This window comes from Carassius auratus, unplaced genomic scaffold (assembly GCF_003368295.1).
Source record: "Carassius auratus strain Wakin unplaced genomic scaffold, ASM336829v1 scaf_tig00216461, whole genome shotgun sequence".
Classification (NCBI taxonomy): Eukaryota; Metazoa; Chordata; class Actinopteri; order Cypriniformes; family Cyprinidae; genus Carassius; species Carassius auratus.
This window is the reverse complement of record NW_020528584.1, coordinates 338,319-359,576: the sequence shown is the minus strand read 5'-3', so window position 1 is coordinate 359,576 and position 21,258 is coordinate 338,319. Positions and strand designations below refer to the sequence as shown.

General features: G+C 35.6%; 1 protein-coding gene across 6 annotated transcripts in view; it reads right to left on the bottom strand.

The window, feature by feature from the left end:
• fndc3a (fibronectin type III domain containing 3A) overlaps positions 1-21,258 on the bottom strand; it is a 78,378-nt gene that overhangs the window by 11,896 nt on the left and 45,224 nt on the right. For 5 of the 6 annotated variants that reach the window (XM_026263262.1, XM_026263261.1, XM_026263260.1 and 2 more), the window contains 11 exons: positions 13,619-13,695; positions 13,021-13,273; positions 11,745-12,056; positions 10,512-10,570; positions 6,583-6,752; positions 6,254-6,313; positions 5,312-5,450; positions 5,151-5,204; positions 4,572-4,696; positions 3,574-3,748; positions 1,125-1,211 (listed from right to left, as the gene is read on the bottom strand). In XM_026263262.1, the coding sequence (XP_026119047.1) occupies positions 1,125-1,211; positions 3,574-3,748; positions 4,572-4,696; positions 5,151-5,204; positions 5,312-5,450; positions 6,254-6,313; positions 6,583-6,752; positions 10,512-10,570; positions 11,745-12,056; positions 13,021-13,273; positions 13,619-13,695 (1,511 nt within the window). The remainder of the gene's footprint in view (positions 1-1,124; positions 1,212-3,573; positions 3,749-4,571; positions 4,697-5,150; positions 5,205-5,311; positions 5,451-6,253; positions 6,314-6,582; positions 6,753-10,511; positions 10,571-11,744; positions 12,057-13,020; positions 13,274-13,618; positions 13,696-21,258) is intronic. The other variant, XM_026263263.1, reaches the window with a different exon arrangement.

Genomic DNA, 21,258 nt, shown 5'->3' with positions numbered 1-21,258 from the left:
AAATAGGCTTCATTATGACTCACCCAAACACTGGGTGCACAGGGAATGCAAATCTCTAGAGCCTTTCAAAACCATTTATATTCACCCCCAAATTGATCTCACTCTGAAACAGTTTCCCCCCGATAAAAGCACAGGATGAGGAAGCGTTTCACGGTTCAGAAATAAACCGTGCTGTTGTGATGTCATCTGTCACAGTAATTGGCAGTAATTGGGGATGTGAGCTCTCGGCAGGTAATCAGCTCCTCTCATCAGGATACATGCAGCCATTCTGATCGTATTAATACACTTTTGTTTTTGGAAACATGATTATGATCAACCCACCCATAAAAGTCACATCACTACACCACCTGCTTCATCTCATAGCCGCTGGCAACAGGTGAGTCTCAATCATGAACGGGATGGGGTGAGGAGAATCAAGAGATGAGGAGAGGAAAACAACAACAAAAAAAAAAAACGGAGCAAAAAAGAATGGACTAACAACAACAAAAAACAACAACAAAAAAAGGAATAACAAATGAACAAATGAAAGACAACAAAAACAATACACAAACAAACTGACAAAATAAATAAACAAATGGAATGGAAAAGAAAAAACAAACAAACAAACAAAAGAAACTGATAAATGGAAGAAAGAGAACAAAAAATTAGAATAAGAGAATATAGACAAAAAAAAAGAATAACAGAATGAACAAACGGAAAAGCAAAAACTAAGACTAAAATTATAGAAAAAGAAGTAAAGATAAATGAGAAAAAAATAAAGAAAGAACTAACAAATAAAAAAAGTAAAAAAAAAAGAAAGACAAAACAAACAAGAGCAAATGAAAGAAGAGAAAAAAGGATAAACAAAACAAACTGATAAAGGAAGAAAAAGAAAGAAACAGAAAAAACAAAAGAAACTGATAAAGAGAAAAAAACATTAGACAGCAATAATAAATTGACAGAATAAAAAAAATGGAAGAGCAAAAAAAAATGTGATTGAAAAAAAAAGAATGCAAAAAGAAAATGAAAGAAAGAAAAAATGAAAAAGAACGTTCAAACAAAAAAGAAACTGAATAAATAAAAGAACTAGCAAGCTAAAGAAACATACAACATAAGGACAAAAGGCAATCACAATGTGTTCTTACCCTGAACCTGTATGTGGTGCTCCTGTGGAGGTTTCTGACAGTGTGTGACAGTTCATCACCATCATAACTGGCTTGGAACCCATAACCCTGTGGAACACATGACATATTCATGTAAAAATGCATTAAAACCTACACTGAAAAAAATTATTCGTTGTCTGAACAACCATTACTTATAAAAGTAAATATATTAAACACAAAAAAACTAAGTATTTATAACTTTTCAATGTCTACTTAACATATATAGTTCATGTAACACAAAAATATAAGTTACAAAGTGAACTTAAGTGTATGCATAAATACAATGAAAGAAAATAAGTCGTGACAACTACTAGTACAATTATGTTAAAATTAAGTAAATATAGCATAACATTTTAAGTATTTGACTGTGAGCCATGTGATATGCTGTTTCCTGCCAAGGAGCCATTTTGTGAAGCACATGTGAAGACGGTGAGAAGAGGTAAGCTAACTTTTTTTGAAAACTAAGTATAATATTAGATTTATCTCGTTTATTGCATTTGTGATCTAAAAAGGAACAGTTAAACTGAATTTCTGAATCGCTTAGAATAATTAAATTAGAAACGTGTTATAAATACTTATGAAAACAGAGTCTGTTCGTGTTAACCCATTCCAGAATAATAATAATAATAATAATAATTGTTCTCATATTCTCTATGAGTGGCAGTGTGGGCCTGGGCACAGGTTAATTTTGAGGTTTGGTTTATATTACATTGTAAAATATATGCTACATGTCAATATGTATGCGTGATAATTAAATAATGGTGATCTCGATTCAGACACATGCAAACTTATTTCTAAATGACAACAATTCTGTCTAGTAAACCTTTTGAATTATGATCGCAACTGTAAATTGAAACCTTTGTTTCCTCTGCCGCTGATCCAAAGAGAGTGCCATTAATGGATAAGGTAGATACAAATTGTGCAAAGCGATGGCTCTTCAGGATCAGGATTGAAAATCTATTTCTGTTTATCTGTTTATCTAAAGAAAGTCATTAATCAGGAACAGTGTGAGGATGAGAAAATAATGAAAACATTTTGTGTGAATCAACTGACTGACTTGGCCATTCTCCAATTAGCTTAAAAAAATTAGAAATGTAGAAATTTCAGATCATTGTTGTGGTGTATAGATTTTTATTTTCTCTTTCAAAATTAATTTTCCTTTAAACTTTTGCAATGAGAAACAATCAGAAAAAATATCAAGTGGTGTTGTAAGTAAATACACATTTGCTTTGTTTTGTTTTTTTTATAGATACTCATGGGAATAAGAAGAAACTGGAACTGCTCACACTTAAAATCATCATGAAAGGTGGCTCAACAGATGATCCATTACAGACTTGGATAGTGCTGGAAGGCATAGAGGTGATGATGGGATTGGAAGGTGTTGCAAAGGCTTGTGTTTTTCTGCTTTGCCTAATTTATGCAATTAATCTGAGTTACCTGCAACTGTTCGATTCAATTCTTGATTTATTCTTAGGATGTTTGTTGCTTGTTCCAAAAGTAAATGTTAGAAAATTGGTTGCAAAGGGTGAAAAAAGTGATCTATTGTGAAGTCTGCAATCTCGGTGTTACAAACAAAACATAAAATAAATATTTTTTTTCTAGTTTTATTAGGAATTTTGTACATAAGTAAATGTTTGAAAAATGTAAACCCTTTAAGAAGTGTTGCAAAGGGTGAAAAATCAAGAAAATAAGATGTTGAAAATTAAGCTACATTTGTATATTTGTCACATTTTGTGGTATATTCATGATGTGTGGTTTTAGGCTTCACCTTCATGAAGCCTGTCAAAAAATACACTGAAATGCTTTATTTTGTGTAATTTGCTTGTTTAATTTATTTAAGATGCGATGACTAAGCAGACCAATAGCTGCACATCTAAAATGAGCTTAAATGTCAAGTTAACACAACTTGAAATTACTTGGTAGATTATATAATGTTGAATATTTTAAGTAAAGAACGTTGAGTCAACTCAAATAATTAAGTTCATATAACAAAGATTATCTTGTTTATTTTAAGTAAAATTGTTCCAAGCTAGGTTTACTTAAAAAGTGTGTTGCAAAAATGGTGCATATATATTTTAAGTAAATCCAACACATCATTTTTACCAGTGTAGCCCATTAATGGAAAACAAACTTTTTGCCCTTTTTTATACCACAATTTAACAATTACCTTCAAATATATGAGACAGATCACGGTTTACTAAACACCCAATATAATATTTTTTACATTACATCTAGCATTCTCAACCTCAGTCAAGGATGCATCAGGGTAAATTAATGTTTGATGTGGCTAACATGTATTTATGACTACCTCTAAAACCAGAGATAGATGTTAATTCCAGGTTTAAGCAGGGCTTTTATTTGTCAGTTTTTCTGCTGCTGATTGGAGTGCGTGTTGCATTTCTGCAAAAGTGTGTGTGCATCTCTCACTCACTGAGCCCTCCTCTTCCATCTCCAGCACGTAGCTGATTTCGTCCTCTTTGGGCGAGCCGGCCGGCCTGTGCCATCGCACACAGAGCCATGTGACCCCGGACTGAATCAGCTCAGGGCTCAAGGGAGGAGCAGGCACACTGCATGATGTCATGATGTGGACCACTTCACTGAACTCACTATGGAAAAACCAACACAAGCAAATGATCATAAAGACAAAATATATACTGTATGTATGCTGTGTTTTATGGAACATAAGTCACTTTATCATCTGAAACATGCTGTAAATTATATTCCAGGTACATAATGTAAGCTTGACATTAACATGAAGCTTGTAAAACATGGGCAAAATGCACATAAATATGCACACACACATGAGGTCAGTTCTAGTATTGCTTTCTTGATTAACCACTGTAGTGTTATTTTAAATTTAGTGTTCCTGTAGCTCAATTGGTAGAGTAGTTTGGATAAAAGCGTCTGCAAAATGTATACATTTAATTTAATTTAAATAAAATTTTAAACATGCGCCTGTGAAGAATACTGTTTTACGTGGATATTGGGACACAAGTGAAGTAAAAGACTCGGTTACATATGATATTACATAATAGTTTAGCAACCAAACATTAGGCTACATCGGGAATATGAAAACATCATGCCAAATCAGAGAGACACGTGAGCCCAGAGCCAGTTTGCAGTTTTACGTTTGTTTATAGATTTGGCCTAAATGTTATTTATAATGAATACCACTATAATGTTTATATTATCTGTAAGCATTTTAGCTTACACAGATGCAACTTGTCAACTTGCAAAAGTCAAGTGTTTTTATTTCTCTCTAGAATGCAATTTTTGCCCGGTATGATGGTACAGAATTTTTTTTTTCTATTCATGGTCAGGATTGCCATTAGCTGGAATTGTAAAAAAAAAAAAAAAGTGAATTATGAACAATTTTACAGTCTTTTTCTTTAGGAGCTGGATTTTGGAACATGATCCACTGATACATACCTCACTCCCATGTCATTTTTGGCTGCCAGCCGAAAAGAATATCTGGAAGCTGTGGAGAGTTTGGTGAGTCTGTACGTCTTCAGAGGGCCATAGTAGCACTGTTCAAACACAGTCGTCCCCTTCCCCTGTTCACAGATCACAGCCAGGATTAGCACATTATACTACACAAATGCGTGAACCTCACCCCAGATCAGCCGATGAACTGTTTTATGCATAAAGAAATTAATCATATTTTTTAAACCACTATGATTTTTTGCACATTTATGATTTTTTTTTATGATAGCACATTTCCCTCCAGTCCTCATTATAGCAATGTGTCTTGATGATTTACTTTCATTTGTTTTTAACTAACAATATTCCCATCACTGTAATACAGTAATAAAAAATTATCCTGTCTGTGCACAATGTTTTGCTTTTATCAAAATAAGCATTTAGATTTAGTAATAAGGTGCAGATTTTATAATGCATATTTTCGCACATTACAGTAATGAGAATGTACTTAATTGTCATAATGCAATTGTTTCTAAAAATAGGCTTAAGAAATATGAAGGCAGATAAAAATAACGGAAAATAATGCACCTCATCCCACTGAAGAATATAGTTTTGGATTTTGGAACCGTTGTCACATGGAGCCTAGAAAAAAAAATTTTTGTTATGCACTTAATATGTCAAGTTAAATTATGTTATATAACATTTATGTGGGATTGTTGATGTGCCAGCATGTTATTGTGTACACACACCTTCCATTGCAGGACAAGGCTGCTCTTGGTGACGCCGGTTTTGCGTGGCGGGACGGGCCTGTCCGGCTCACAGCTCAGAGTGGTGAAGCTCACAGGCTCTGAAGGGATGCCTTGTAAACAGTTACACATGGCCTGGACCCTAAATACACACAGCACATACACTCATATTAGCATAAACAAACAATACAATTACCAACAGCAAATGGGGGAATAGTTCTAGACCTTAAATTTTTTTTATTTGTAAAAACTGACTATTCTTATAATTAATATAACCACATTTATTATTTTTTTAAAGCAGCTGCAACCAGCCAATGTTACAGTAACGTATTAATATTACTACATATTTATGAAGAATTGTATCATTTAAAAAATATATATATATTCCCGTGATACAATTAATAAACTATATTATTGTTATTACTAATAATATATAGGGAGGCAGCAGTGAGGACATTTTCCCACCGATTAATAAACTTGGGAAAACTTATATATATATGTGATATAACAGCAATATAACCAAGCGATATAACTAATTACAATACACATTTTACAAGATATTTGTCATTAATGCTCAGGATCTGTAGCACTCATGATCTTTACCTCCTTCTCTCTCTTTGAACAAAATAAATGGTTGAAAATTAAGGAATCGTTATTCTTCTTATTGAAAAACTTTTATTAACAAAATTAAGATGGGAGATGTATGGAGCCATGTACATGAGATGTGGACAAAAATATATTAATTGTGGTCACAAATTATTAATTTGTATTAATTTTCCCACTATGTATTAAACAGAAATATTGCTAACAATGATTACTGTACCAAGCCTATCGAAATTACTAAATGATTACAAGAAATGATATTCTTGACTGAGCTATGCTGTAAAACTAGAATGTGTAAAACAAATGTCTTGTGCATTTTAAAAAATCAAAACTGACACAAACCTGACATGGTAGTCTGTTGCTGGTCTTAAGTCTTGTAAGGTTGCACTTAGTTCCACACCACTGACACAAACAAAAGAAAAAGACAGAAAATACTAGTAAGATTTTTGAAGAATGTAAACAAAATAAAACGACTCTTCAAGATTCATCTATCGTTGTGATCTTGAAAGAGCTGCATATTGTCAGGTGAACTGCAGTTGACCTTCAGCTAACACTTATTTCAGAAAACCCACAGAAAACCACAAAAAACAACAGCGAGTTCCTCTACTGCACCCACACCTTCTCCACATCCTGCCCAGAACTCCACCGCAGAATGACACGGAGCATCTCACCTGTAGGCGCTCTTGTACTTCCCATCCTTGCCACTGTAAGAGACAGAGACCTCGTACGTGAAGCTGGGCTCCACAGGGCCTTCTACTCCCTCGTCGGCCTCATCATCACCTTCGGTCTGTGATGGGACCACCCAACTCAAACTGGCCCCTCTGGCCTGGATGTCTGTCACCTGAAGACGTAAGATGAAAGATTTTACACGCCGCAAAATACATCTAATATATTAATCAGCAGATTAGCACATTTGTAAACCTTTCAATTAGGGGGAAAATATGAAACTTAAATGTTTTCAAATGAAACTTCTGAATTGGGAGTTGTGGCATAGTTCCTATATTATCAGTTGACTAGAAAAAAACTAATGAGTCCAACTATATTCAAATCTGAAAAAAAAGAAAAAAAAAAAGAAAAGAAAACGTTTAATATAATTTAGCAATTAACAGCAACGATTATATTTATTGTTATCTTCACAAATGTTTGTATTGGTGCACCCCTAAACATGTGTAAATTATATTAAACATTTTCTTTTTCGTTTGTTGTTGAAAGACAACAGTTAGTAATTACAACAGTTACTGTTGTCTTCTAACACGCATTAAAACACTAGAAATCTCAATTTCAGACAGTAAATCTAAATGTAAAAACAATTTAATGTCAAATAACAGCTGATTTAAGGCCAATACTGACCCATGAGATACATATTGGCAAAATAAAGGAAATATCAAGCACTCTCTGTGTTTATGCGCAAATAAAACTGATTTTGTTTCTTGTCTCGTTAAGTAAATTTAGTAATAAGGAAAAGCAAAACTACAATTAAGAAAAAAATATTTTCATAACTGACGACAGAGGATTGTCTGTGCAACTAGTCTGTCTCAAAGAAGCCTTTTTAATTGTAGGTCCCCTAAATAGACTGATGTGCAAACTGAGTGATTGTGACAAGCAAGGGCAGAAAAAGGACTATATATACACAGATAAAAAGTAAAAGTTTTAAATGAGAGAAACCAAGATACATGATTGATTTAAACTCAATTTGTCTGATTTAGTGAAAACCATTGTGTTGTGCTCAACTACTTTCAGAGGTTAATTGTTCCCTGGGGCTAATCGGCTATATATTTAACTACACACATGTTTATGTGGGAAATAAAAACGTCTGCTTGTTTCGCCTGGAAAGAGTCACTTTAGTTCATTTTAATGACATGCGTCACTTCCCCTCCGGAACAAAAGAGAACTCCTGTTATGCAAGAAGGAATATTTTTTTGTTTTATTCCAGTTGAGAAACAAGCATCTCCTTTAGTTATGGATGCATGACTATGTACCTTTAGAGTTTTCAGACAAGAATAGCTCAAGTTAACTAAGCCTTGCGGGGCATGATTCTCTCCTCTACAGTTTTTGCTACAACTTTTCTCACTGCTTTATTTGTGGAAATAACTTTTCAGTTAGTAATGCAACTGATCTATATAAATCTGACATATGTTTGACATATCCTTCTGAGAAGGCAAATTTGACAATAAATATAGTAGGTAATGTTTTACAAGCAGGCAAGGTCAGCATACTTAGTGAAAATGAACATGAACTGCATTTGCTTAATACTTTTACCAAAAATTCAGGAAAAATGGGTCATTATGCAAAAGTAACTCTTGTAGACATTTTAAATTGATTTGTAGTGGCCTTAATTTATTCATTCTTCATAGTGTTAAAAAAGAACGATACTCATATAATTTTGTGCTCAGCCAAAATGATGACCAGGAACAAATAATAAGATTCATGAGACCACGAATGTTAAGTATAGCCAACCCGAAACAAATTGAGCTCATGTTTAATCACTAGAGAAACATCAGAGCCAGCAGCAAATGTCCGAGCTAAGGCTGCAAGAAAAGACAAGAATACATATTGAGAAACGGATATTGTCCGTGTGAAATTATAAAATGGTAAAAGGCATTTTTTATGTGTTTACGCACTGATGTAAACAAGTCCAACACTCACAGCAGAGCAGAATGAGTGAAGGAAAAGCTTTTTCCCCATATCACGCAAAAGTGATGATTCTAGCCAATCAATGTTCTGCGGTGAGTTTAGCTCCATATTTTGGTTACCATTTGCTGTGCTAGGTATCCCAACGGAAGGGTACCCAAAAAGTGGTATGGTACGGTTCGCTATTTTGGTACCAATCACAACTTCTGACAGTGGAAACGGAAATAATTGCGTACCGTACTGAACTGTACAGAACCGTACCGCTCAGTGGAAATGAGCCATAAGTGGTTCATAAGGAGTCCAAATTTATGTCAGCAAAATTGTTTTTCTATTTTTTTTTACCCTTTTAAATTATAATTAATTCCCAATTCATTAATATATCAGATGTTTCATAATTTTCCTCTTCAATATATTTATTTTATTTCCTTCTTTTTTTATTCCAATTAGAAAATTGAGAAATGTTTGGGACATGACAAGAAAACAATGAAATAAAATGAATCTCTTTTCTATATATCACTTGCATGCAAATGGTGGTAAAGAGCTTTTGTACTATATTTTATGAATACTTTAAAAGCCATGCTTAATTTTAACTGTAGTGCCATTATTCATTTATTTATATCTCATGGCCTACTAAGATAATTTTTTTTTACAAATTTCAGGACATCATTTTCAAAATTGGTGTAAATGTCTAATGGAAAAAGGATCGGTAATCACTATTATAGTGAAATGGACAGGGCTGTTTCGCCTAAGTTAAACTGAATGTTTCTTGAAAACAATAAACCAGATCCCACGACACCAGAAAAGACAGCCATTTAGCTTCTTCCATGCATCAAATCAAATACAGCATTAATGACCCTTTAGGGAGAGCCAAAACTGTCTTCTTGGTGGGACTATAATCATGGATGAGACCGTGGAAATTACTGTGATTAAGAAAACCATACAGTTTTTCAGAAGGTGGTTTCTCAGTAAGAGGACTGTCAAATGTAGCATAAAGGCCTTTCATATAGCTTACGAAGGACAATATGCTATTTCAGTATGATTATACCAGCGATAGTCTAATGCATTGACCAAGCAGGCTGATTATCAGACTGATATTTTGCCAGCGTGAGATTGTCCACCCTTTTAAAATGTCAAGCCACATCAATGGATCCTTTTTCAAACATTTTGGTGAGGGGAATTTGAATACATATTTAGTAAAATAGTGAACAGAGTGTGCCCAATCGTTTTATCTTGCTTTCCCAACAGAGACTTTTCAAGCCAAGCAACTAGCCATTATCTATTTGACTAGATTCTAAGCAAGCAGAAAATATATATTTTAACTTCATCATGCTTGAAAGGTAACATCTGGTCTACTCCATCTTTGGATAAATCTGCCAATCTTCTGTGGTTCGCCAGCTTATCAATGTTTTTTTCTGAACATAAAATTGTATTAAAATATGTTTATTTAAAATTAAGCTATCCTGTATTAATATTTAGTTGTAGAATAAACTGTAGAGTAAATAATACATTGCTAATCATAATTTATTCTTGTGATGCAAAACTGAATTTTCAGCAGTCTTTAATGTCACACGGTTCTTCAGAGAATATTCTATTATGGTGATTTGCTGCTCAAGAAACAATTAATGGTCTTTTTTTTACGATCCTTTAATGAATAGAACATAAAACAAAGCATTAGTGTGAAACAAATATTGAGAGTATTAATGTCTTTACTGTAACTATTAATAAATTACTGTTAATTTAAATCAATTTCTAACCTTTATATAAGGTTTTTTTTATATATAATTTGTTATATATTTTTTTTATATTCTGTCTCTATCTGTTAAAATAAACCTACCATTCAAATTACAGACCCTTCATTTCTTTGTAAGTGGGCAAACTTAGAAAATCAGCAGGGGATCAAATAAATATTTTCCCCACTGTATACACATAAATATTAACAAATGAACATTAAAATAATTCATCCCCTTACCACTGGCTTGCAGATGGAGTTTAATCGTTCCTGGAGAGCCTTTGCATCTTCATCCAGTTCTACATAAAAAATAAAAGAATACACACAACAACAAATAAAAAACAACATCTAGATAAGACTACTCCCTTATAAATTGTTTCAAAAAGAGGACAAGGCTTCATGCTCAGTCTCGCCTATTTAATCACACAAAAGGCATTTATTTTCAATCAATGGATTAATAGATAGCCCAAGTTTAGCTGACATACAGTAACTGCAGCTGAGTTCCTCCAGGCTGGAGTTAGTTAGCACTGATAAATGACTGAGTCAGTGCAGGGGTAATTACAGCTAATGTTATCTACAGCAGCCTAAAGCTGAAGGAGCTAATGAGACCAGAGCCGAGCTGCTTGGGCCTGTTTACAAGGGGGCCGGAGAGAGGGCCCATCCCTGGAGCCCCGCTTCTGGACCCTAAGATATAATCATCCTAGGAAAAATAAGACTTAATGGCACATTGATGCCTGTTAATGCTAAAAGCTATTACCTAATAATATCCCAATCAGTGATCACATGCATGGGTAACTCTGGTGGGTTATTAATTAAAGGAGAGATAAATAGTAAATATTTAATTCCCTGGTCGGTTTTAAGCAAGTTTATCTTTTAATTAGATGTTGTAGGAGATTATCATTAAAGTCTAATTTGTAAAACTATTCTCATGCTAAAATGTTATTGGATGAGTCAAAGTTGATACCAAATAGCTGTTTAACACAACCCTATTAATGCAACAAAACTATATATCTATACATAATACCTCACGATCAGTTTAATAACTGCAGTGGGGTTTCAAGAACAATACTGAAAAATTATGATTTTCTTCATGTAAACCTTCAAATACATGAAGCTTTGGATTTAAACAAGCAGGAAGTAAAAGAAAGCAGTAATATTTGATTATTGATATGTGAACAAAAAGGTAAAATAAAACAAGTAAAAAATTTAAGTAAAAAACACAATACAAAGCAAAACTTTTATTAGATCACCATATATAAACCATTTCTTTATCACTGGTGTCTCATATCGCTGATTCTACTATTCTATGAAAGCAGTAAAACACAAGAAGCAGCGTGTCCCATGTTCACATGGGCTTAAGGCACTCTGCTTCATATTGAGCCTCACACCTCCTAACTGTGGTAAAAACACTGTAACACACAGCATCCTGTGGCTTCACTCTAATGGATCTAGGAACTCTAAAGTATATCCTACCTCCAGATTCTGTCTCCTTCCCTCTCCCTGGACTTTTACCCAGAGCGGTGAATGTAGTGCTGGGGTGTGCTTGCTCCTCTGTGGCCTTACCCCCCAGCCCGTTCTGGAGATCTCCTCCTGACGGCGGTGTCCCACGGCTCTTCTGTGGGGATGGAGGGGGACTGTCTTTGGAGAGGGCCAGGCCTCCACCTCCCCCTCCCCCCACCCCCACCCCCTGCCTCTCCTTCAGTTTCTTCTGCAGCCGCTCATAGGTTTTGCTAGCCCTTTCATCTCTGTGAGCAAATGCCGCACGTCCATGTGGTGGGTGAGTATCTGAGGAAATCGGAAAACAGAAACATGTTACTATTTTATTTCAGTAGTTTTCGTTTCAATAAACAATAACACTGATTATGCTTAATATTAATAAAAAGGCAATGATATCAAGAAAAAACATCACTGCCCTTATTATTGATTTATTTTCTCTTTATTACTGATTGTTTACTTTATAAACTTAATACTCCAATACTTAACTCAAAAACTCAATATTTAATTCAAAATGACTACATTCAATTGATTTAATCTATTTTTATTACGTAATAATATTAAAATTACCATTTTTAATATTCATACAGGATACATGACCGATATTAACTTCTAATATTAACAAAAATTCCTGCTAATAATTAAACTTAATTATATTCTATCTATTAAATCTATTTAATTAAAAACAAAACAACAAAATAATAACACTATGTGCATTTATAAAATACTGCATAATACCGAAATTTTTGTAAAGTGTCCCTAGTCTATGGTAAAGTTAAGTCTTCCCTACAGGATTTAGTTTTTGTTGTGTTGACTATTTACTGGCAACATATTTCATAGCTTTCCCTCTCTGAGAGTCCATAACTCAACTAAAATATAGGCCTACAATTTTTCCTTTAAGAGTCAGTAGAGGCACAGCATTCTCCCCTTACACATGGTAAAGCAAAATGTGTGTGTGGTCTTGTTTTTGTGAAATATCAGGACAGAACTCTGTATAATGACATGGGTATGACACCGGTATTACAAGGAGAGGGTGACTTATGAGGACCTAACCCATGTCCCCATTTTTCAAAACGCTTATAAATCATACAGAATGAGTTTTTTTGAGAAAGTAAAAATGCACAAAGTTTCCTGTGAGGGTTAGGGTTAGGTGCAGGGCCATAGAATATACAGTTTGTACAGTATGAAAACCAGTACGACTATGGGATGTCCCCACTTTTCACAAATACAAACGTGTTTGTGTGTGGAAACTGACCCTGCTCCGTGTAGATGGCCGTGTGTGCTGGATGGTACTGAGAGATGTACTGAGGGTTCATATCTCCGGTTCCTCCAGCCATGCCTGAGTACAGGTGAGGGTGAGGGTGCATGATGTGCGGGTGGGGGATGAAGGCCTGCAGGTGGGCGTGGGGCGGTGGAGGGGGCGGGTGGTGAAGCGGGGAATGGCCTCCCGGATGAAACTCCGTCTGAGGTAAAACTAACACCCGCCTCACTCCGTTCTCCTCAATGATCTATATGGAAAGATGAAGAGAAAATTAAACCGGGCATACTGCACATGCCATACTTGTGGTCTGATTTGAGGTAAAGATTTTGATATCTTGTTGAAATGTACAGCATTATAGAATTGTTTATTTTATTTTTTATCTATTCCAGTGCGCTCCATCTAGCTCTTTTATAGGCAGGGAAGAATGTGTCCTAAGGCAGCAGTCTTCACTTTGAAAGTGCATATTATGCCAGAAAATTCTGTTAGGTTGGGCGCTCAACATGTTTGGGTTAGAGAAATACAGATGTAAATGAGAAAGAAAAATAACAACACCTATAAAAAATAATCTGAAATTAGTTCCATTATGACTTACCTGTTGAACATATCCAGGAGGCACATAGATTTGAGGCACTGAACCATTTGGGGACATCATGGGAACCTGAGCAGGACCTGCAGAGTAAAAATTATGAACAATAAATATAAAATTGTCTAGCACACACCATGTCAAGTCAAGTCTCCTTTGTTTCTATAGCTCATTACAATACAGATCGGTTCAATGCAGCTTCAAATTGCTACATGTGATCCAAGTACAGTACAGCTCTTCAAATCATGTAATCCATTTTACTTCTGTAATATGCCACAACTTTGAGTGAAACAGGACTTATTTTTTATATACAAAGATTTTAATGGATCATAAATTTGTGACCGAGTAATTCAGACAGGCTTATTGAAATGGACCAACCACTAAATCGATAAGATCCAACTCAAAATAACTATTTTTTTTTCCCCCACAAAGATCTTTAAAAAAAGATTCTCGAAGAGTAAAATTTATAAAAAAATTATTTGGCATAATATATTTTATTATTATTGTGACAATTCTTATTGTTATTATAAGCAAAGCAGAATAAAAAAAAAATCATGTGGTGCAACCATAAATGAAAAATGAAAAATAATTTTCACTTAAAAATATTTTCAAAAGTTTTAAAATTATAAAGATTTGTACACATTTTTTAAAGGAAAATTTCATTGGTTTTTACTTGGAAAAAAAATTAATGTGGTGTAACATTCATGTGATCACTTAAAATGTGATTTTTCAAAAAAACATTGAGCCAACATTTATACAAGGGGTGTATTTCTAAGAAACCTAAACTTTTTCATTTTCTTTATTTTAGACACTCATTGACCAGTGTGAGTGAGAACAATGACGGGCTCAAATGTCTGACTGTACTTTAAATGTAAAGCAGCTCAGAAAATCTGCTATAATGGGTAATATCAAGTGCAGTGTGCAGTTCACTTTCACATGAAAAGAGTTTTTTTTGCCCCAACACTGATAAGCATATTTAGTACATCAGTGCAAACAATTTCTGACATATCCTTAGCTGGGTAAGGAAGCACACTAAGCTGAATGTGTCTGCATAGCAGTTGATAAAAAGCTAGAGTTTAGTTTTAGGGTTTATGCAGGAAAAACTTTGACTCAGCAAAGCCTGTAACAGATCAGTTCTTTCATGCATTCCTTTGCATTCTGACACTTTCACTTTCAGAAAAGAATTGCAGAACTTGTTAGAGCTGGATGATGCAAAGGACTGCAAACACACACAAGAACGCAAAAGGACACAAGTAAACACAGACCTCCATCCTGCTGTGCAGGTGTAGTTCATGGTTAAAGGGCAAAGCAGAAGAGAAAATAACAGCCCTCCATAAAGAATAGGAATGTGCATGTGGGCTTGGATTTGTTTTTCATCCTCTTCCCTCTCTTTAGTGCAAAGGTTTCTAACTTCACCTTTCCAGACTCGATCTGTCAGTCACAGGTAAAAGGTAAAAGTCCTCTGCACTACAACTACAAACTGTGGATCAAGATCTGGCTGACATGGTCAAGTTAATTACTGTTAGTATATACACCGTAATTATGTTGCTCTTTGGGCAAAAATTTATAAAAATAAAATACAAGATTTATATGATAGATAGATAGATAGATAGATAGATAGATAGATAGATAGATAGATAGATAGATAGATAGATAGATAGATAGATAGATAGATCACTTTACAAAATATCACTTTATAACTTATAAATCTATAATATAATATGTTTTCTTGAGTTTTTTGATAGTTGGACAGCAGCAGAATTATTATGACCATTCAGTCCAAACATCTAGATCACTATTCAAGTCACATTTTCCACAAATTTCTCTGACGTTGACTTTCGTGGAAACAGCAGCACTAATATTTGTACAAGCTATCTGAGAGAATGAAAACACAATGAAAAGATAAAATTGGGCCTAAGCACCTGTATATAGCATAATGGAGGAACACCCTGACCTGCTTTGCTCAACCTGACCATAAACAAACCTTATTAATCTAGCCAGAGCCTGGAGAGTCCTGTCCTAGCATTTCCATTAGCTGAGGACCCTCACGTTCCACCTGAGCATCAGGAAGCTGATCTACACAGCATTCGTTTAGTCAGATTGTTGTAAACATCATATCTCCGACATACAGCAAGGATGTCAGATGAACACACAAACATGAGGCTGTTTAGTGCTTCTTGATTCTACATCATGTGTCACTCTTGTATTAGCTCTCAGTTCACATCCTTTTCGCCCAGATCGTGGCTGTTTTCATTCCATGAACAGACTAACTCACATAATCAGAAAGTGCTTGCTGGAAGTAATTATGGCACACACAAGCCGTCACTGCTCTATAATCATCATAAAAGTGGGTTGCTGTGTATAAATGAGTGTGTATGTGGTTTCTGTTTCAAAACAGAAATGTCAGATTTTTTCGATCGGAGTAACCCTTGAATATTATAGTTGACATTTAGTGCATTCTGAGGTTTATGCAAATCAGCCCCATATATGATTTTCTTTCGGGGGGTTTGGGAAATAAGAGTTTAATGCTATGTAGAAATTAGTTGACTTTAAGATAATGACAACACAACAACATTCACAAAAAACAGGGACAGGAATAGACAGGTGCCGGTATTCGGTAATGTGATACATCATGGTAATGAACATGCACAATAATGTTATCGTGGGCACTTCCAAATACAGTGAATAATTATATATTACAAATTTTTCAGAATTTGAAATGCATATTAAAAATAATTTTCACATCAATTGGTAAAAATGCACAACACAGCTCTATGGTTTTTGGAAGACACATGTGCCGCTCTGATGTAAACAAGCATGCATGAGAAACACATGGGGGAACACGTGAGAGACGCGCTGAATATAAGCACATTCACTCTCTGATACCAGATGGAGCTAAACTGCAGCAAATGCAGCCCTTACCCTGGAAACCCCATAAATAAAGCAGCTGCACTACTTTTAAAACATATTTAAATAATTTTAAATAGCCATTCAGATTTTTTGGATTCCCTATGGTGTTCATGGCTGTGACAAATACTTAAATATTTAGACTAAATAGGCTATTTATTTATTTATTGCGCAAGATTATCCTTGAACAGTTCATTTCATTAAAATAACCCAACGCAGTGTTAATGAAATGAACTGTTCAAGGATAATCATTCCACAGTTCAGAACGATTCCCCATCGAACCATTAGTGCGACACAAAACACAGTCATGGAGCCAAGATGGCTAAAGGAGATGTCACCCCCCTTTTCCTTCGCGTGTCTAATCTCATACCAGCGACGACAGGACAGCAGGAAAAGATTTCTCTTTGTTCCCCAAACTTAAGACCAAATGGCCAGGAACCCTGTGGTGACCCCAATGCATAAATCCCCAGCCTTATTATGAGGGGAAGGATGCTAAGGCATTCCTTTGGCCCAGGATCACCAACACCCTTAAACCATAGACTTTGTCTCCCAAAACCAACAGACTGAAATTTAACCAATTTATGTAACTTATAATTCTTTTGTTATATCAGAGTAAATCCTAGTAAATTTAATAGGGATGCACGATATTGGATTTTGGCCGATATTCGATATGCCGATATTTTCAAAATAATTTTGGCTGATGCCGATACCGATATCGATATATATACAAATATATACTGATATATTTAAACTTTAATTTTACTGAAGAGAAATCCATGTATCTCTTCTGTACTGATTCTACCATAAATTTATTATTTTACAAATGTAGACAGACATTCACATCTGAAAAACAGGTCAATTATTTCACTTGGAGAACATCGGTTTGGCTCATCGGCAGAAATATTCATATCGGCCGATACCGATAATGGTCATTTTAAGCTTTTATCGGCCGATACCGATGTTGTGCCGATATTATCGTGTATCCCTAAAATTTAAGTTGTATGCATTTACATGGTTTGAGTTGTATTTGTTTTTTTTTTACTGAAAAAAAAAAAAAAAAAAAAAAAAAACCTGATCAAATGACCGGGATAAGACGAGCTGTACAATTTTGACTCAAAAATCTACTTAAGAATCAATTCTTCATCACATTATTATGTTTTCTCAGACGTTACTGTGAGCCACCGTAATGTTTATACTTGATTATATTTACTTAAGTAACATTTTCAATGCAGGACTGTTACTTGAACTGAATAAGAACGCAGATTTCGGGTGCCTCATTTCGGTGCCTCTTACATGCCTGAGTGATCGATTGAAATATTTGTCCTGGTTCTCTGAAATGTACACAAGAAGCAGGGGGCGTCGCTAGGCTTTTTTAGCAGGGCTATAGCATTAAGTTCCATAAGCTGTACACAAAGTCGTGATTGCCTCAGAGTCAGTCCGCTTAAATTTCATATGAAACCGGCGTTAGACCGGTCTTCTCCTCGTCTTTCAGCACGCTCTTCAATCTGCATACCGCGGCGGACCAGCACAAAAGACTTAAACAGAAAGAGCTGACACGAGGTGTGTGTTTATCGATTGATCGTTAGACTAGTTGTATCTGTGCAGTTCTTTGTTAAAAATACAGTTTACAAAAGGTAACAAGGAAGAAATCAGTTTCCCATCTAATGTAAAGTTTTCGCTCCATTCATCGCTCATAATACTGCAGCTGTTTCCTCCAGCGACAATCTAGCTCTAACACATATGAACGCATACTTTAATTACACTTATTTAAATATACTTAATTTAATTATAAGTACTTTATACCTTATACATTAAACTACTGTGCAAAAGTCTGTTGTCAGACTGCTTGTGCATTCAACAATCTCACTATATTATTACTAAAATTAATGGCAAAATGAATGTTTGGAAATGTAAACTGATATTTTCTACTGACATACTAAAGCAAAAGATATAAATAACTGGCTTAAAACCCTATTTTTGTGGGGTGAAAATACTAATGTGCCTAAGACTGTACTTTACAAACGACACTGTTGCAACTTTATAACGAATGACCATACAGTCATTCATATAACTGATTAAAGAGTAAACCCTAAACCAACTTTTTTTAGTTAATGATCTATAAGAATGGGGCTTTATTAGTGCTGTTTATTGTTTCGAGTAACTTTTTTGACATTTGAGAATAAAGTGTTTTAATTCTACAATATATGGTGTAAAAACGTCTGAGTGCTGCCCTCTTCAGGTTGAACGGTGGCTACTGCAGTTAATTTTTCCTATTGGATGTATCGGTGGCAAGTGACGCAAGCGGTGGCAGGTGACATAAGCAGTTTCCAGCTCACCACGCCCCTTGGTAAGAGCTACCACGCCCCTGGCAGTATAAAACCATCTTGTTCCGTCAAAATCACTGTAGTGAGTCAGGAGTTGGAATTGCGAGTATTGAAAATGATCAGGAAAGACTATTATAGCATCTATTTAGCATATCATTTATATAGATATTTAGATATTCAAGTTAGCGTAGATTTATCTGTATTTAGTACAGTGGTCAGGATGGTACGGAGGTGTGTTGCTAGTTGTGACAGCAATGCTGGACTGCATAGTTTTCAAGCAGACATTAAAATTAGGCGCCAGTGATTGCATGCACTTGGCCTGGAAGACCGTGAGTTCCCGCCTAGAGCTGGAGTGTGCAAACTGCATTTTACACAGGATTGCTTCTCCAACGCAATGGACATGGAGATGGCCACAGCTCGCGCTGAAAAGCGGCACGATGCGGGAGATAAGACCGCAGTTTGAGCCAGTTGATCAAATTGATATGAACAAACACCTCGACATCCACTTCAGGTGAAGGTAGATGAGAAAAGTCCTCTACTTCAAATGATCGCTCTATTTCAAAGCTACTTGCGTCATTACAGTCACTCTCCGTTTTAGTGATTCTAACAGCAGCTGTCAATCAATCCGTCACTGCGGGTCTCAGGTTCACGCCGCTCTCGCTCAGCCCCGCCCTAGGTTCATCACCTCTATCTCCGCTGTGATCTGCCCACTTTTCAGCATTTTTCAAATATTGTCAGTGGGTGGAGTCAGGCTCTGACCAGGGGTTTAGTTACACTTTAAAGACTGTGACAGACAGCACTCATTTGAACTAAATATCAGAGTGCTTGACAGAGATACAGTAGAAACATTATGTGTGGTTTTGTATTAAATAATGACCCAGATCATGAAATACATTTATTAGCCTTAGAGTAAGGGAAGCTTGGGATCCAAGAAGCGTGTGAAAGCTATGGATTTATTTTAAATATTTTTAATGTTCTTTAATGTTATCCTTTTTAGTCTTTATTTATTTTTTATTTTTTTTTATAGAAGTAAGTATCGGTTCAGGCATCGGTACTGTTTTAAAAGTATCGAAATGGAACCGGTATCGTATAAAACCCAATCGATGCCCAACCCTACTTTATACATTATACATAAGCATTAAATCTACGTCAGAGCGCTCACAAATCTTTCTGCAGAATTGTCAGCAGGGCGGCCAGAGCGATTTTTGAAAGCTCACGACGACGACGGTGTGAACGCGCAGTAAGAAAGAATCTGCAGAAACAAAATACATGTAGTTTTTTATTTTTTTTCAGCACCACTAGTGGCCAAAGGTTAAATTGCACAAAATGATGAATGGTTTCAGACAGCCTTCCTGAACACACTCCCTGTTTCCCATAATCCAGTCAAACAAATGGCACCAAGAGCGTCACTGTTTGAGCTCAAAAACACCCTGCTCTTTAGATACCCGCATCAGATTTTAAAGCACCATTTCAGTCAACCACTAATGCTAATATAAAAAATAAAAAAAATACAACAGCACTACTCATAAACAACATTACTCAATAATGCATCCTAATAAAATTATTAGCCTGTCTTATAATAAGCCTTGTAGTACAAAGAGCATAGAGGACTATTAGCTCTTCACTTTGATGTGGAGTGCTACGCTGGCTTTGAAGCCCGTTTTAGGAGAGACTCAAGCGGACTAATTGATGACTAATGACTCAGACTAACGGCCCTGAGTCAGGTCACCTCAGAGCCATAATACCCTGAGAGTGGGAGGAATCTGATCCGATTCTGCATCAGAGACCCTCCTAAGTAAGACGATCGATTTCTGATTTACGATATGGTTCGGAGGGGGGCATGGAAAGATGCTAATGTCACATCCTTCTGCAGCTAAATTTTTTTCCAAGGGTCATAGAGATTGTCTGCTGATTCCAGTTTTGTGCATGACAGGCTTTCCCAGTACACACACACTTTTGGTGTAATCCACCCAAACTATCTCAAACACATTATAGATATGAACAAAAACAAACAAATGAATGAAGGAATAAATCAATGAATGAACCAATGAATGAAATGCAAAAAAAAGATGGATGGCTAGGAACGTAAAAGATGTAATGGCTACGAAGAAAAAAGAAGGATGGGCTAGGTGTGGGTGAAAAAGGGGGATAGGCTAGAGAAAAAAAAAAAGAGACACCCACACTTCTGCATCAGACTTACGCACAAGCGCAGACAGAGATCAGACACATAAGGCCACATCCCTCTCCCTCTTTCTTTCTCATTTCAGACCCCCCACCCCCACTCTAAAGAGCATGAACGGTCTGCTGTTCTGCTGACGTGGACCCCCAGTGCCAGCCTTCCAGAGGAAACATCAACAAACACGTAGAGGAAAACACACACATACTGAGCCAAAAATAACTCCAAACAGGCAGTTCTGT